At 37.0% G+C, this 18,434-nt stretch overlaps 1 protein-coding gene across 1 annotated transcript in view; it reads left to right on the top strand.

Annotated features, from left to right (window-relative positions):
• ADGRV1 (adhesion G protein-coupled receptor V1) overlaps positions 1 to 18,434 on the top strand; it is a 441,777-nt gene that overhangs the window by 78,164 nt on the left and 345,179 nt on the right. Inside the window, exons 22-32 of the mRNA XM_063456378.1 lie at positions 3,716 to 3,896; positions 5,614 to 5,816; positions 5,910 to 6,039; positions 8,135 to 8,215; positions 10,294 to 10,433; positions 11,491 to 12,100; positions 12,670 to 12,885; positions 13,233 to 13,448; positions 14,672 to 14,916; positions 15,534 to 15,715; positions 16,785 to 17,596. Coding sequence (XP_063312448.1) covers positions 3,716 to 3,896; positions 5,614 to 5,816; positions 5,910 to 6,039; positions 8,135 to 8,215; positions 10,294 to 10,433; positions 11,491 to 12,100; positions 12,670 to 12,885; positions 13,233 to 13,448; positions 14,672 to 14,916; positions 15,534 to 15,715; positions 16,785 to 17,596 — 3,016 coding nt within the window. The remainder of the gene's footprint in view (positions 1 to 3,715; positions 3,897 to 5,613; positions 5,817 to 5,909; positions 6,040 to 8,134; positions 8,216 to 10,293; positions 10,434 to 11,490; positions 12,101 to 12,669; positions 12,886 to 13,232; positions 13,449 to 14,671; positions 14,917 to 15,533; positions 15,716 to 16,784; positions 17,597 to 18,434) is intronic.

The following is an 18,434-nucleotide window of genomic DNA, read 5'->3' as shown; positions in this document are numbered from 1 at the left end:
AAAAAGGAGATGATTGATGATTTATGTTTATATATGAATATAAATATAGATATAAATATAGATTTTCTTTTTACTACTATTGGTTACTTATTCTCTGTTGATCTGCAAACCAAATGGTGGGAAAATGTTCTTACAAGTGTACTGCAAAATATATATACATAGTATTATGCACTAGTATAATACTAGTACTATATACTATATACCAGTGTTCCCCAACCCAGTCCTCATGGACCACCAACAGTCCAGGTTTTGTCAGTATCTCCATTGGAATGAAACAGGGCCATACATAAATCCTGGACTGTTGGTGGTCCATGAGGACTGGGTTAGGGAACACTGCTATATACAATACTATGTATATAATTTGCAGCACACTGATTGCACTTTTTTGGTTTGTTCTTCTGGTTTGATTACCAAATCGAAATTCAGCCAAAATGAGCCAACATGTGGCCAAATTTCGAATGTCCTACAAAAAACTTTGAAAAAAATAATTTGGTAGAACAAAAATAGTTCTCACAAGTCTATTGTATTCTACAGGCATTTAAAAAAGCTAAAGGTTGACTGGTTGATGAATATTCAGGCATGTTACCTACAGTTGCTATCAACCACCATTGAAAATCAGGTTTACTTACACAATTTACAGACTTTCAGCTATTTGCTATGAACATTGAACAAATCAAACAAAAGTAATTAAAATAACTCAACGAATGCTTCAAGTAGTTTCCCAAATTCAACTGAAAATGCAACTTATAATGATTTCTCCAGTCTCAAAATTATTCAAACCCCTGAATAGAATCCCTCACAACAGCACAAATATGCAAAACAGGTGTTGTCTCAAGTACACTCGAGAGCTTTATTAGTTGCACCAGGTGTGCATGAGCTGGAACACTTGAAATAAAACTGACTAAGGGTTTGCTGAGTGTAACCTTTGAGTGCATGTTAGAAATATGGCAAAAGAATAGCCCACAAAGTTAAAAGAAGAGATCATCTCCCTTCAAAATCACAGAACAGGATACAAAAAAATAGTGAAGGCACTGAATGTTCCTAGAGAGACTGTTGGAAGCATAGTTTGCAAGTTCAAAGTTAAAGGAACAGTTGTTACACTACCTGGATGGGGCAAAAAATGAAGCTATCAATGGCTGCAATGAGATTTCTGAGAAGGCAGGTTGTGAAAAACCGTGGAGTGACTGCAAAAGTCCTGCAGCAAGCCTGCAACAAGGTTTTCAGTGAGCACAGTAAGGCGCGTACTAAACGCAGAAGGTTTCCATGCCAGAACTCCAAGACATGCGCTACTACTGACCAAATAACACAAGAAAAAATAGCTCTAACATGCTTGAAATCATATATATATAAGACACAGAAGTTTTGGGATTCTCTTCCGTGAAGAGATTAGATAAAACTGGAACATTTTGGCCAAATGGATCAGCTGTGTGTCTGAAGGAATAAGACTGAAGAATACACTGAAAAGAACACTCTGCCTACCATTAAGCATGGCGGTGGCTCAGTAATGTCTGGGGCTGCTTTTTATCCTCTGGCACTGAAAACCTGCAGTATGTGGAAGGCAAGATAGATTCATTGAAGTATCAGGAAATCCTAGGAGAAAACGTCATGCCATCTGTGAGGACCTTCCAACAAGACAATGATCCCAAGCATACCTCAAAGTCCACCAAGACTTGGTTGCAGAATAAGTCCTTAAAAATTCTACAGTGGCCATAACAGTCACGTAACTTGAACCTCATAGAAAATCTCTGGTGAAATTCGAAGAAGGCGGTTGCAGCACGCAAACCCAGAATATTACTGAACTGGAGAAGCTGGTGTCTGGCTATGCATCTCATTTGCAGCAGGTCATGACAGCAAAAGGGTGCACTACTGAGTACTAAAGATTAGTGATGTCGCGAACATAAAATTTTTGGTTCGCGAACGTGAACGTCCGCAAATGTTCTTGAACCGCCATAGACTTCAATAGGCAGGCGAATTTTCAAACCCATAGGGACTCTTTCTGGCCACAATAGTGATGGAAAAGTTGTTTCAAGGGGACTAACACCTAAACTCTGGCATGCCAGAGGGGGTTCCATGGCAAAACTCCCATGGAAAATTACATAGTTGATGTAGAGTCTGTTTTAATCCATAAAGGGCATAAATTACCTAACATTCCTAAATTGTTTGGAATAACGTGCTCTAAAGCACATAAAATAAGGGGGGGGAACCTACTATCCCCCTGGCCCCCTGAGCGGTGGGTGGGGGCCCTAATTGAAGATGGGGGGACCTACTGTCCTCCCCCTGGCCCCCACCACTGAGCGGTGGGTGGGGGCCCTAGATAAGAATGGTGGTGGGGGGACCTACCATCCTCCACCCCGGCCCCCACCCCTGAGCGGTGGGTGGGGGCCCTAAAAAAACAATAAGGGGGGACCTACTGTCCCCCCGGCCCCCACCCCTGAGCGGTGGGTGGGGGGCCCTAAATAAAGAGAGGGGGGACCTACTGTCCTCCCCCTGGCCCCCAGCCCTGAGCAGTGGGTGGGGGCCCTAGATAATAATGGTGGGGGGACCTACCGTCCTCCCCCCCGGCCCCCACCCCTGAGCGGTGGGTGGGGGCCTTAAAAAAACAATAAGGGGGGGGACCTACTGTCCCCCCCCGGCCCCCACCCCTGAGCGGTGGGTGGGGGCCCTAAATGAAAATCCCCCCCCAATCAAGGTGACTAGGGGTCCCAAGCCCCTAGTCACCACCCCCACCCAAATCAAGCTATCCCCTACCTACCCCCCTCACCCTAAAAATAGTGAGGGGGAATAAAATAACTAACCTGTAAAAAGGTTACTGGCTATGGGGGGGATAATGTATAATACACACAAGTTACTGGCTATGGGGGATAATGTATAATAAACACAGGTTACTGGCTATGGAGGATAATGTATAATAAACACAAAATAATAATAATAAAAAAAAATGTATGCAGCTTCAGAATTAATCTAAATTGTATGCTGTCTAGGAGGTGGGAGGGTCTGGGAGGGAGGGTCTGCTGCTGATTGGCTGGAATGTGTCTGCTGATTGTGAGGTACAGGGTCAAAGTTTACTCAATGATGACGAATAGGGGGCGGACCGAACATCGCATATGTTCGCCATCTGTGGCGAACGCGAACATGCTATGTTCGCTGGGAACTATTCGCCAGCGAACCGTTCTGGACATCACTACTAAAGATGCTTGCCATGAAGGGGTTGAATAATTTAGAGACCGGAGATATCATTATAAGTTGACTTTTCTGTAGAAATTAGGGAAAACAATTGAAGCATTCATTGTGGTGAGCTATTTCAATTGCTTTTGTTCAATTTGTTCATTGCAAACAACTAAACATTAGAAATTTTGACTATAAACCGGATTTTCAATGGGGGCTGAATAATTTTGATTGCAACTGTATATACATGCTTCATTGTTACTTATCTTTTATATTGTATGCATTGTAGTATTAGGTTTAGGGCTTGGGTTAGGGCTCCAACCTAAGGTTAATGGTGCTCATTTTACCAAACTCAAAAGCGTCGAAGGGAGACCCTGATATATTATATATTATCTATATTATATGGCTTGAACCTTATATGCAGAACTGGTGACAATCTGTGCTGTAGAGTTTATTTCTAGTGTTCCCAATGAGTTCCTTGTAGTAATGCCCTCTTTGTTATCAGTCTATTCAAACCTAAATGCTGAAGTTCGTATGCTTCTTGTTGTAGGTCCTCAATCTCAGTGTTTTGGACGATGATATTCCTGAACTTGCAGAGACCTTCCTCATCACTTTAATTTCTGCTGTTTCTGCCGATGGAAAGATTGGGTCAACTCCAACCAGCGGAGCCAGCATAGATCCTTCTAAAAATTCTGAGCGCATTACAATCAGTGCAAGTGATCACCCATATGGTATGTATGTGGAACAAATACTGAAATATAAAATGAAGAGATATCCTACATTCCTTGGTTTGTTTGACCTATTCAGCAGCCAGTCATTTCCAATTGAAAATATTGCAAAGCCATTTGCTACTTAGTGGGTTACATTAAACTATGTAAGCTATAATTTTCCAATTTGAGTTACACATACTCTGTTAGATACTTTTGTTAAAGCCATGGAGTACCTGTTTGATGTCTGAGATTAATATTGTAATGGTATTTTTTGGGGGAAATTTTGATATTGGGAATAGTTATAAATCAAAAGGCTGAAATTAGGAGAATTTGGATGGAAAATAATATTCTACCTCTGTAAGTGAAAGGCTGATCTAGACTAAATTTATTTTTTGTTTACATACCTCACAGTAATTCAAATAGCCAAAAAAGAAGCAGTTTTGTTTTAGAGGGGGTTGAGAGTATCTGAAATTGCAGTTAGGAGTGTGGAATTAATAAAATCATTTAGATGACAATATGACCTCTATAGCTATTTTATGTAACTAGAAAATCAATTTGTTATAAGAATCTAGTATTTTATTTACATTACCATATTTAGAAACACATTTAGCCGAGCGTAATCATGCATCATTGTAAAGTCCATTGCTCTCGGGCTAAACTAGTGATTGAGCATATTAAAGAATATCCTTTCTCTACGATTTTATATGTTATTTTGTACCATTTACATACCACCCAAATATTCGTCATCCAGCAGTACAGATCCTATTTTTGGCACCTGTCCCATACTGGTACTCTAGTATTATGCCTCTAGGGATTCTGTGACAAAAAAAAAAAAAAAAAAGCGCAGAGTGAGTGTTTCATTAAAAGTGTTATCCTTGCACTAAATTAAAGGGACACTATAGTCACCAAAACAACTTTAGCTTAATGAAGCAGTTTTGGTGTATAGTTCATGCCTCTGAAGTCTCACTGATCAATTCTCTGCCATTTAGGAGTTAAATGACTTTTGTTTCTCTCCAAGCAGCCCTAGCCACACCTCCCCTGACTGTGACTCTTACAGCCTGCATGGAAAATAGTTTCATTTTCAGATGTTAACTTATTATAGTATTTTCTATATCCCCTGATCTGTAGATTTACCTTTAAAGGAACACTATAGGGTCAGGAATACACATGTGTAATCACACACACAGGAGGATCCTGCAGGGTCTAGAAGACTATTAACAGAGCAGGAGATTCTAAATTCTAAATTAAGCAGAACTTGCAATAAAGGAAGTATAAACATTAGACCTCACTTTTAAGGTATTGTTTAGTAACGCTGTGCAGGTTACATGCAGGGAGGTGTTACTAGTGCTGTATTTACAAAGTGATTTAACTCCCTAACGGGGAGCAGTTTAGCAGTTGTTTTGGTCTCTACAGTGTCCCTGTAACTCAGAACATTTTACCTATATGATGTTTCTACAGCACTCTGCTACTGGCTAGCCCTGGAGGAAGCTGTGCGTGTATATCAGACTAATCCACTCTTTTTAGGAAGTGTAGTTCATAAGTGATGCAATTAGATTTCAAGATGCACCCCAATTCTGGCCTGCCACCTCTCATCCCAATTTTTTAAATCATTGATTTAATTGATCAATTGTCCGATCACTTTGCAACATTGTGTATTTCTCAAACACATGTCAATAGAAATCTGTGTTAAATTTATCTACAATAAAATACATAAAATATTCTGATGTATATTTTTAAGGATTACTGCAGTTTTCAGTGGATCTTCCTCCAAAATCAAGTGATCCAATGACAGCTCCTGCAAAATTCGTTCCAACGATAAGCGTGAAAGAAGAAATAGGGCAAGTGAAACTGTTGGTGGTTCGTGCTCAAGGACTTCTTGGTCAAATTCAAGTTCAATATAGAACAGTCTCACAAACCGCAATCAGTCCTACGGACTATCAGGTGACCATTTTAAAATATACACATGGAAATATTTTATCCATATCAATAACTGTCAATGTGAGCAATTATTTATTTTATATATTATTTTCAAAGGAAACAGCAGGTTATTTAAGATTCCAACCCGGAGAGAGATACAAATATATTACGATCAACATCACAGATAATTCCATACCGGAACTAGCCAAATTCTTTAAGGTGGAGTTATTAAATTCAAACGGAGGAGGTAAGAATATTTTTAGACTGCAAGAATGAATGAAACCATGATTTGAATGCCCCGTTAACTTTTAGCCTTATATTTGATATAAGCTATAATTCTATTTTTACCCCACCCACACCCATTTTGACTGGAATGTTACACGTAGTCACTTTTCTAAAATCCCAAACCCTCCAATCACATTTTTATTTGTTTATGTTTTTGAGTCCATTCATTCTTTAACCAGAATGATTATGTGTGTTGTGTTACATAATAAGCAGAGAGTGTACAAAATCCACTTACCTCTGCCTACTAAACATTGTAATGTCAAAGTTGTCCTCCAATGTAAGTTGTGTCTGGTTTGCTAGAAGACACTTTTTTTGGCATTAAAATGTTATATTTGTAAATAACACAGATTTGTATATGCCTTGCTTGAAAAGCCTTCTGTAGACTGTGAATAGTTGGCCTGCAAAGCCAACCAATCACGTTGTCCTCAGAGACAGTTGAACAAATCTTGCCTGATGTAATTATACACATTCTTTAGTCCAATTAATTTAGGACTATGTCACTTGGCATCAGTTGGTCCACCAATTATTCAGGTAGTTAGCTTGGGGACATCGTCCAGGATACCATAACCCAGGAGGTGGAAGAAAAGGTTAGGGCCATTAATTTGTCAAATGGACTCCTGACTCAATTTACACAGAGTAGAGGACATTTTAAGAGCAATTAGCTGGACAATAACCAGTTAAGTCTCCCCTCTGCCCACATTGCACAGGCATTGGAGGAGAAACAAGGCTATTTCCTCAGTCTCTCCAGGTTAACATTGAGAAAAGCCAGATAGGTGTGTGTATTTTATTTCCCTTTTACTAGCACAGCTGTGGTCTGCTGTGGCATTGAATCTGTTAATTTCACTATGGGGCATGTGATTTAATGGCTTTGAAGGGTCTTTGGCATTTTTCATAAGAAAATATAACGATTTTATGAGTATGTCTTCTAACATCAATTGGTAAATCACAATTGGCTTCAGCAATTCTACACTTTTTTAATGGACTTTCTTACTTTGCATGTAATACTGGCACCCTTGCTGAGTAATACATGTTAGTTAATAGCAAACCAGCTTTTCTGGACCCACTTTATACCCCATGACCTTCAATATCAGAGGGATAATAGGAGCAGTGAATACTGACACAGGTCATATCTGATTTGTAATAAATTAAAAATAAGGTAGTGCAACATACAAGTAAACAAAGATTGACCCTAGGCTCAATGATGTCGCTTCATCCTGTACTTGAATCAAGATATATATTTTAACGTGATTTGCCTGTTATTTCAATGGGCAAGTCATATTTCCAAATGCAGTACAGCAGTGATGGTGCCATAATTTGTGCAAATAGTTTCTGTAATGAGCGGGGAATAAAACATACATCACCTCCATGCAGTTCAGTGGTCCCTAATCTTGGGCAGAACTGAGATAGACATGTCCTGGCCTGCTCAATATTAGTGGGAGTTACAATCCTGAGTAACAGCTATCATCATTTTAATGTGAGGTCTGTAACTCCCTCTAAACTCAGACTGCAAACTCCTTCTCTTAACCCTTACACCACACTATACATTAATTCCCATTACACTACACTTTGATCTCTACACTAACTCTCAGCATATACACTACCGTAACATTAAGCCCTACTCTACGTTAACTCCTATAGTGCCCTAACACTAATCATTAACCACTGCATTACCTTAACTTTTTAACACTAACCTTAACCTACAACCATTATGTAAAAAATATAGAATGTACAAAATCATGGAGTATGTATTGGGGGAAATAATGGCATCTCCTGGTTCTGGAGACATTTAAACCACTTAACACACAAACACACACGTGCACACATACACATGTACACTCATACACACGTGCGCTCACACTAGTACATGTTAACACCACAAACCAACATGCATAAACACAATATTGAAAGCATTGTTCCCTGTTTTCTTTCCTTCTCTGGTTCGATATAGCTGTTCTGACATGCATTCATTGTATTCTGCTAGCTGCTAAACAAGCTGTCTGTCTGCCCTCTGTTTCATGTATATGTATATATGTGTTCCTGTGTGTCTTTTCCTGAAGTCGCTGAACTCTTTAGGAATGATGGCAGTGGAAGTGGTGATGGTGACTGGGAATTCTTCCTTCCAGCTGTTCATCAACGCGGTAAGCACCTCAATCTGTCCTTGGTCTTTCATTCAGTGGCTTTATCTTTTATTTTCTAAGCAGAATTATTTGTCAAAGCCCACACATATGTGGATTTGTTTGGGTTTTGCTTATGTGTCTTTTTAAAAGTAATGTAGGAAATCTAAAGGCATATGTCTAACTAGAGTCGACACTTTTTTAACATATTACTTTGTAATTCGTATTCGACCTTTTCGTCTTCTCAGGAACAGCGAGTGGAAACTCTCTAGTCTATCCTTGTTTTCTAATATAATTGTATGGGTATGTAGCGCATGCACTCAATCATTATCAGTTGATCACTCCAGAAAAACAATATGGTTGTGATGCATGTTCAGTGTCCGGCAACCTGGCATTTCAATTAATAAAACTAGTGCGAGTTAATATAAAGCACGCATTGGGAATTCAGAGAAAAAAAGCTCAAGCAATCTAATATACAGAAGTCTTTAAAGTAGTCCCTTCTGTTCTTTAGCCTAAACATTAAATAATACATTAATCTACGTTTTCATAAAGAATTCAAATTTTGCTAAAAGTTTAAATATGTTACTGCAGCAAAGTCTAGTTTTTTTTTAGATGAAGAACAATAATTAACTGAATTATAGTACAGTATTGGCATGCAGTAAATGTTATCAATATAGGCATTTCTTCTATTGTTAAAGGTACACAATCTGTCTAATGTCTTGTCTAACGAGAGCAGTCTTATATGGAACCCGATAGATCCAGATAAAATATGCATAGAGTGGGAATGTATGGAATGGCTATTGTTCACAGATGGACACATTGAACTTAGTTCTTTATCGATTGTTCTAATGCTCAGTTTGCAGAACATGAAGGTTACCTTGATTGTGCCAAAAATCCAGCTCTGTTTATTCGAATATATTCTCTGTATATTCAAATAATAATATTAGAAACTAAATTGTGCCAATGCCAAGTCTACTTACACCTTATGATATATGATTATTACCCAATCATACACTATAGATTAACTGGATCGTGTTGATGGCTGCTTTCAATCCTGTATACAGGTTGTCATTCACAAATTACTTAGCTGTAGCTACTGAGCAGTCGAATTCAAAGTGAACTTCAAACTTTCAGCCAAAATAGCTCAAGTTAACTTCAGTGAGCTAACTTGGGGACAATTACCAGTTTGACGGTCTTGAATTTCACTTTGAATATCTGAAAAGTTACATATTAGTGAATAACCCTGCTGGGGTAAATTCCGTAATATAAACTCAAAGATGACATTTTTATCCAAGTCACACAGAGCAATGCTGTACTGACTTGCATGTTAATTGAATTTTCTGGATACTGAACGAATAGTTTGTACAAAATTATATATAAATGTCTTAAAGTTCTATCTAGATGGACACGGTTAATAGTGAGTTTGTATCAATGAACTAAGATGAAATCGCAGCGTAGAAAAAGGTGTTATGATCAAATCAGCCCGTGGGTTCAGGACTCAAGAGAAGAAGCTCAACTCGAGGTAAGCTCCACCCACAACATTTGACCGGGAGCTTTCCTCAGGTTGAGCTGCTTTAGAGAGCTATCTGTATTTTTGATGAGGAGCTACCATTCTAGGTGTCTTGATGCATCCAGGAAGCTTACGCTAAGTGAGTACATTTATTATAATTTTAAAAGTCTGTTGTATTTTCTTATGCATGCAGTAAATGTGGGTAAAAATGATCAATTCCTTTAAGTAAAGAAACACAATATTTTTACAAAGTTTTACATACATTTTATTGTTAAATGTTAACAAAAAACATACTATTTGTGACCTAACGTGAGCAACTCTTTTTTACTGTAGTAGCGTTTTACATCTTTATGCTGGAGAGTCAGGTTTTCAGGGTTCCAGGAAATCATTGATTAATTGAATACAATAAGCTACTATTGGTGAACTATTGGTGTTACAATGCTGCTCTTAAAAAATCTTATACAGATATTAAATCCCATGCATTTAACACCAAGGTTGTCAGAAAATAATACCTCCTTTTATCTCATATATAGTATTTATAAATATTATAATGTTCCTAACATTTGCTTTTTGTTGGACTTCATTTGTACAGCCAGTCTAGGAATAGCATCTCATATTATTGTAGTCATCGATGATTCGGATGATGCCCATGGGGTGTTTCAATTCAGCCCTGAATCTCTTTATGTCACTGCTACAGAACCTGATTATGGATATAGCAACGTTACACTGCAGGCAAGTATATTGATTGTGTTTATTCACATCCGAGCCTTTAAAATTATTTCTAGTTATACTTGTTAAGTTATTGCCTGATTTAATCAATTAAATTGCATATTTACCCATAATTAACACTTGTCTTCAAAAACACATTATAGAAATCTACATTAAACAAGACAAAATACAAACCAAAAGGCACATTATTCAGTTTTGGGGTACTCTCCTGTATAGGTAATTGTTATAATAAGTAGCAACACTGGTGTTTTCTTTGATTCTTTTAGTTCTAGGTTTGCTTACCTTAAAGGGACACTATAGTGCCAAAAATGCAAAACTGTATTCCTGGCACTATCGCTCCCCCTGCCTCCCCCCTCCCTCACTCCCCACCCCTCCACATTAAAAACCCTTAATTTACTTACCTGATCCCAGCGCAGATGTCCCTCGGTGCTTGGTTACGCTCCGCCCCCTCCGACATCAGCAACGAGCAGGCGCTAGTGCACATGCATGGCAAGTGCCGCACGTGCATTATACCTCCCCATAGGAAAGCATTAAAACAATGCTTTCCTATGGGGAAAAATCTGACGCGTCAGAAACCGGCTCAAAGGTTCGATTTTGATCCAGGAAACATCCCCCAGTGGCTGGAGGCAGACTTAGTGCTGTAATGTAAACATTGCAGATTCTCTGGAACTGCAATGTTTAACATCGCGGCACTAAGTGCAAAAGGGACACTGCACCCAGACTACGTCAATGAGCTGAAGTTGTCTGGGTGCCTATAGTGCCCCTTTAACAACACATACAATGTTTCAACCTTTTAAAGGGAACCTGTTGTCCACAAATTGTGTAGATAAGAAGTTCATCTTTAGATAGGTAAGATGCATTCTATACACCGTGCTGGCAACATTAGCATTCAGTGCATAGAATAAAGGTATTCTCCACCGAAGTTCGCTTCCGCCTTCTGTAGCATGGTGCGTGGAGCAGTTGTATATCCAGCTTCCTTCCCCAAATAAACTTGATTGTCATTTCAAAATGCCTAGCTTATAGATGCATGGGATCTTTAATATATGTAAATCCTTTCTAGGTCTTGCGTGATCAAGGAACCTTATCTAAGGTGTCTTTATTGTGGAGAATCGAGTTTGATTCATTCGGAGACTTGGCTTTCACTTCTGGCAATGTAACTTTTGATGTTGGACAAAGAACAGCCAACTTGACAATACAAATCTCAGCTGATGATACCCCAGAGCTGGACAAAGTGTTTTCCATTACAATTATCAATGTTAGCAGTGGACGTCTAGGGGAATGTATCAATGCTTCACTAACTATTTTTGCTAATGACGACCCTTATGGACTTTTTATATTCTCAGAGAACAATAGGCCTATTCGAGTTGAAGAAAAAAACAAAAATATTACTTTAGTAATTAGACGAATGAGTGGTCTAATGGGCACTGTTATGGTTGACTACAGAACTATTGCAGACTCAGAAAAACTTCAGTTTTTTCCAACAAACATAGCAAGAGCAACACAGGGGAAAGACTACTTGCCTATATCTGGAAATCTTGTTTTTATGGCCAATGAGAGTGAAGCATTTATTTTTCTTCCAATTTTGGATGACGATGATCCAGAAAGAGCAGAGTCATTGTTTGTTGAACTATTCAATGTCACATTAATAGAAAAAGTGCAAAGTCGACCAGGTATGTATAAGGTGTCTATGGTCAATCTATCTGTAGTAAATTAAAAATAATGAAGAACAAAAATGAAATTAAAAGCAACAATTTACAGTCTGTAATTTACAATCTTACTAAGTTTCATCCATTTATTGTGTATAGTACAGTCTAAGTCTTGCTTTATACTATATGAAAATAGCCAATAAAAAAAGAGACATAGACAATAAGTGAAAGAGAAGTAGAACAAGGTTAGATCTATCAAGAGAGGTTACTACTGATGGATGAATGTTCTGATGGAGAGCATTATCTTCCAATTCTTGTTAAAAATAGGATGTTCTCAACTGTTATTGTGTAGTCTTTGCTGTTAACACCTGCAGTGAATGATTTCTGCTTTTAAGGTCAAGGTGTTGGGAGAAATACAGGAGATATATATATATATATATATATATATATATATATATATATATATATATATACATATATAAAATTGAGATATTATCCTGCAGTGGTGGAGTACTCTTTGAGAAATATGGAATACTGTATGTTGTTTAGTTTTGATTTTTCAAGTTTTCTTTTCAATTTCTACTTCTAATCAGTGCTCAACTCTCCTCGTCTTGGACCTAAAGTTGAAACAATAGCACATATCATTATAAATCCCAGTGATGATGCGTTTGGAGTACTTCAGTTTTCAACAACAATTGTGCGCATAGCCGAAAGCTATGTTGGACCAATAATAAATGTCACCAGATACGGAGGAATGTTTGGAGACGTTTCAGTGAAATTTAAAGCTGTGCCAATTACAGCAACTGCTGGTGAGCAAAGAATTAGCATTTAAAAAACGACATACATAAAATGATAGAGTAATATTTATCAAGACTAAACTCGGATAATACTGGAACAAATTCTAGATTTTTGGATGTGGCGTTCACTACAAATATAGCACTTTTGTTATAATATTCTTATTTCCTTTAATGACATTTTAGTATTTCATAGATTTGTAATTATGATGATTAAGCTTGCATTCTTTTTTTTATTGTTAGTTTCTATAATTTGTTAGTTTCTTTGTTGATATGTTTCAGTACTGTCCTACATTCCATAAAAATCTAAATCTCTCGCATACTGTCTGTAAAATATTTTGTGTACATTTTCCTTACATTAGGTGAAGACTACAGTGTAGCTTCTTCAGATGTTGTTTTACTTGAGGGAGAAACAAGCAAATCTGTGCCAATTTATATCATAAATGATATTAACCCGGAAGTTGAGGAGTCATTCCAAGTCCTACTTTTAAACCAGACAACAGGAGGAGCGTTACTGGGTGGCGTAACCGAGGCGGTTATTGTTATTGAGGCATCTGATGATCCTTATGGGTCTTTTGGTAAGCACAATGTCTTTTATTTTGCTTATATTAAAAAGAAAATAGATTTGTATTTTTTCCCCACACTTTTTATAATTTACATCGAATAATATAAAGACAGAATAAAAAACATTGCTGTGCTTTCAATCTCTTTTCTCTTTGTATGATTATGTTCCTTGAATCGCTTTAAGCTTAATATTCTTTCAAATTATACCACTCTAAATTGGACATAGAAACATAGAATGTGACGGCAGATAAGAACCATTCGGCCCATCTAGTCTGCCCAATTTTCTAAATACTTTCATTAGTCCCTGGTCTTATCTTATAGTTAGGATAGCCTTATGCCTATCCCACGCATGCTTAAACTCCTTTACTGTGTTAACCTCTACCACTTCAGCTGGAAGGCTATTCCATGCATCCACTACCCTCTCACTAAAGTAATACTTCCTGATATTATTTTTAAACTTTTGCCCCTCACTTGTTGTGGTAGTTTTTCTTCTTTTAAATATAGTCTCCTCCTTTACTGTGTTTATTCCCTTTATGTAGTTAAATGTTTCTATCATATCCCCCCGTCTCATCTTTCCTCCAAGCTATACATGTTAAGTTCCTTTAACCGTTCCTGGTAAGTTTTATCCTGCAATCCATGAACCAGTTTAGTAGCCCTTCTCTGAACTCTTTCCAAAGTATCAATATCCTTCTGAAGATACGGTCTCCAGTACTGCGTACAATACTCCAAGTGAGGTCTCACCAGTGTTCTGTACAATGGCATGAGCACTTCCTTCTTTCTAATACCTCTCCCTATACAACCAAGCATTCTGCTAGCATTTCCTGCTGCTCTATTATATTGTCTGCCTACCTTTAAGTTGTCTGAAATAATTACTCCTAAATCCCTTTCCTCAGATGTTGAGGTTAGGACTCTATCAAATATTCTGTACACTGCCCTTCGGTTTTTATGCCCAAAATGTCTGCCACTTATCCACATTAAATTTCAGCTGCCATAGCTCTAGCCATTTTTCTTATTTACCTAAATAATTTGCCATGTGGCTTATCCCTCCTGGAACATTAACCCGGTTGCAAATCTTAGCATCATCATCAAAAAGCCATACCTTACCATCAAGACCTTCTGGACTTCTGATAATTATTTCAGTTGGAAAGATATTCAGTTGTTTTTTTGAGGTTTAACAGGAAAGGGCCAATAAACAAAACGCCCCAGAATGTTAACATATCAATTGTTATTATCTTAGTTTTTCAGATAACATCTCTCACAGTAGATGAGCCTGAATCAAATCCAGTTAAGGTAAACTTACCAATAATTCGGAATTCTGGGACTCTCGGCAATGTTACTCTGCAGTGGGTTTGCACAATTAATGGAAAGCTTGTTATTGGAGACCTGCAAATTGCTACGGGTAATGTGACCTTTGGAGCTGGGGAAACCATAAAGACCTTATTATTAGAAATACTACCTGATGACATTCCGGAGATTGAAGAGGTGAGACAAGTTTTTATTCCATTCAATCGTCATTTTATCCAGAACTATTTTAATTCACTGTTAAACATTTGACTTTTAGACCTTTTCAGTAATAAGTCACATATCTTAATTTTGTTTATTTTATAATTCATTGTGTAGCTGTGAATATATACAATCAGCTATAATCAGAGCTTTTACTCACTAAAATGTTGTGAATTGAAAACTGTTTGAGAATACATGTATATACAAATGTTTAATGATTGTCCTAACATTGTCTTTTTTTCACGGTTTCGTCTATAAGTCCTCAAGTTTTCTACATTTCAACAGATATATTTGTTATATCATATTTGCTAAAAATTGATTAATTTCTACAAATAATTATATATAGCTGACTTTTGTTTACTTGGTTTATGTACAAGGTATACAAAAGGTAAAAATCATCAAAAGTAAATATTAAATTAATGTTGAAAACAGATACTATTATTTATACTGTATCACTTGTTAAAAACTGTTGGCTTTACAAATTGAGAATATTTCATAATCTGCTCTTAATTTCTGATTAGTTGAAATGCACTCTCTAGCTTTATATTGTGTGACCTCTGAATGCATTTCTAATATGTGGAAAATTTTCTCTTTAGATCATTAAAGTTCAGCTCACTGAAGCCTCAAATGGGGGTTCTATAGGGTCTGATGGAATAGCTAAAATTATCATACCAGCAAATGACAACCCCCACGGAACAGTATCTTTTTATCGATCTGCCTATCGAGTTCAGGAACCACTGGAAAATAGTGCTTTTGCCAATATTACCATCAGAAGAAGGTTTTTTCTACATATATTTTTAAATTCATATACTCAAAACTGATTATAGAACTCCAAATGTACATAGAAAATAAAAAAAATAGAAAAGATACTTAGGGTAGTACCCCACCAGATAATTGTTATAATGAATATTTAGAAAAGTCTGTTGCCAGTGTTTACTGATATTGTTTCCCTAGGGAGAAAAACTTCCTTTGCAAATGGTAAAAACACACCATACAATTATGCAATACTATAATTTCCCTCCTCTTAACCCATATAATAGACTGACTTTGGAAGCATTTAGAAGCTACGGCGCATGTGTGGTAAATGACCGCACTGGACCAATCAAATGCTCTCTGTGAGCAGTATCTGATTGAGAACTAAGTCCGACTCACAGAGAAAGTGCCTCTAGTCCGGAAGACAGCCATTAGAGGTTGTCTTATCTTGCAATGAACATACTGCCCTTCCTACAAAACGGCACTGCACACAGACAACTTTAGTGTCCAATTGATTGAATATGTTTACTGAATAAGATGTGGGTCCATGCAAAATAATATAATTTATTAGATTTTATATATGTTATTTTACATGGTCCAACACATTAATGAGTAAACCTATTCAATCTTACACGGCACTACATGTGAAATCTTAAACTGCATTGTGTTTGATTTACAGAAGCCCTCCAAGCACCATAACTACTATAGCTTGCAGGAGAAGCCAGATGTCTCTATAGAATAAAGCTTGGCTTACGCAGGACCGTACTCATTGGCTGATTGTTTTCAGTGGCACTTACAGACAATGAGTGCAGTCGTGCAGTCGTGCATGGACTGGGATTTTGTTTCTGCAGCTTTTAGTACTTTTTATACAATTTTTGTTTTTACACTTTTATTGAAATAATGCATTCTGTTTACGATTGTGCTGCTTCTGTAATACGTTTTATATTTTAAACCTGATATGATTTTCTACTGTTATTTACTTCTCTTACAAGACATACAGCCAGTTTATATCATGAAACAGCATTTTGAACTGTGAATAACCATTATTAACTATAATTTTTGTTTTATTTTCATGTATACGGTTTTTCCTTTAGTGCAGGAAGGTTTGGCCATCTTCAGATTTTGTACTCCACCAGTGAGATTGATGTGGTAGGTCTCGCCATTGAACAAGGCCAGGATATGCTATCTTACTATGAACCTCCTCTATCAGGTACTCCACCGGTATCTTCAAGAACTAGAGTCAATGTTTCAGTATCGGGAAACCCTCTGCAATCTTGTGCCATCACATGTCTGAGAAATCAAGTATGCTCAGCTTTCACCTATGACAATACATCCAACATTCCTCAGTGCTTTTGGATGACAACATTGTCTGATCAACTTATCAACAACAACACGCAATTCCGGACATATAGAAAAAATAGCACAAGTGTTTCTGTGCTGTTTAGTTCTCAAGCCACGGCTGGAAGTGATTATGAAACTGTTACAGGGCAATGGTTCACAATGTTGGAAGGAGAAGAGTTTGCAAATCTTACAGTTTCTATACTTACTGACACTTTCCCAGAACTGGATGAGAGATTCATTGTGTCCCTTCTAGAAATCAAACTGCTAAACATCTCAGCGAGCTTAAAGAACCAACCAGCCATCGGTCAGCCAAATACATCAGCGGTTGTAATAATGATGAATGGAGATGCATTTGGGGTATTTATGATTTACAATCTTAGCCCTAATGCAACGGAAGGAGGTCACTATGTAGAAGTTGAAGAGCAATCCCAAACTATGCAGTTTGTGATAGAACGAAGAGAGGGAAGCCTGGGACAAGTCATGGTTGAATGGAGGGTAGTTGGAGGAACAGCCACCAAAAATTTGGATTTTATAGTTCATGATGGAATATTAATATTTGCAGAAGGTAAAACACTGTTTTACATTTTCTTCTAATGTTTATCGACCAGTGATTTATCAATGTTCTATAAAGTTTATGTACACCAGCTTTAACAACTCTTGTCCCGGTAAAAACATTGATAATATTGCATAAGTATTTACTGTGTATTTTATTTGCATGCTTGACATTGATGCTCTTCTTATTTATTATATTTGGGGGTTTTACACTTATAGTATAATAGTGAAGTGTTAACTTATTACAATATGTATGTAAATATATCCTAACTAGAGAAGTTTTCAACTCAACATTTTTGGTCTAACATTGACTAACAGTGCTTGTCGAGCCTAAATAATTAAAATTTTAGTGTCTCTAAAATGGGAATTGTGGAAAATTGAAAAAAAGCTCAGAAAATGGTAAAAAAAATAGTAAATTCTAAAATGTTGACCAAAATAGCCATACTAAAAACATGGTGGAGAAGGTGAAGGTTTACAGTTTGGTTATCGTGATTTAAAATGTAAAATTCTTGCTGAATTCCTGGTTTATTTACACATTATTGAAGAACCTTGTGTTAGGTCACAATACATTTTACAATAAGTGACGTGACTAAGGTCATGATAAATAGTGCCCATAAATTGTTTCAGTATAATCACTGTGTATTTGTAGATGCATATCTTTACATGCTGCCCCTGAATTTCTGGATTCAAGAAATAATAAGAATGTGATGAATAGAAATAACAAATGTAAAAACATAAGGGTTCCTTTGACCTAAAATATAATGCAATGCAACTATCCATGGTTGAAATAGTTCAGCTCAGTTTTTGGAACAAAGCTACCCATACAAAATGCTTAATTTGAATACATGTTT

The sequence above is a fragment of the Pelobates fuscus genome, chromosome 5 (genome assembly GCF_036172605.1).
Source record: "Pelobates fuscus isolate aPelFus1 chromosome 5, aPelFus1.pri, whole genome shotgun sequence".
Lineage (NCBI taxonomy): Eukaryota > Metazoa > Chordata > Amphibia > Anura > Pelobatidae > Pelobates > Pelobates fuscus.
Note: the sequence above shows the minus strand (reverse complement) of the source record. Positions and strands in the feature narration are given on the sequence as shown.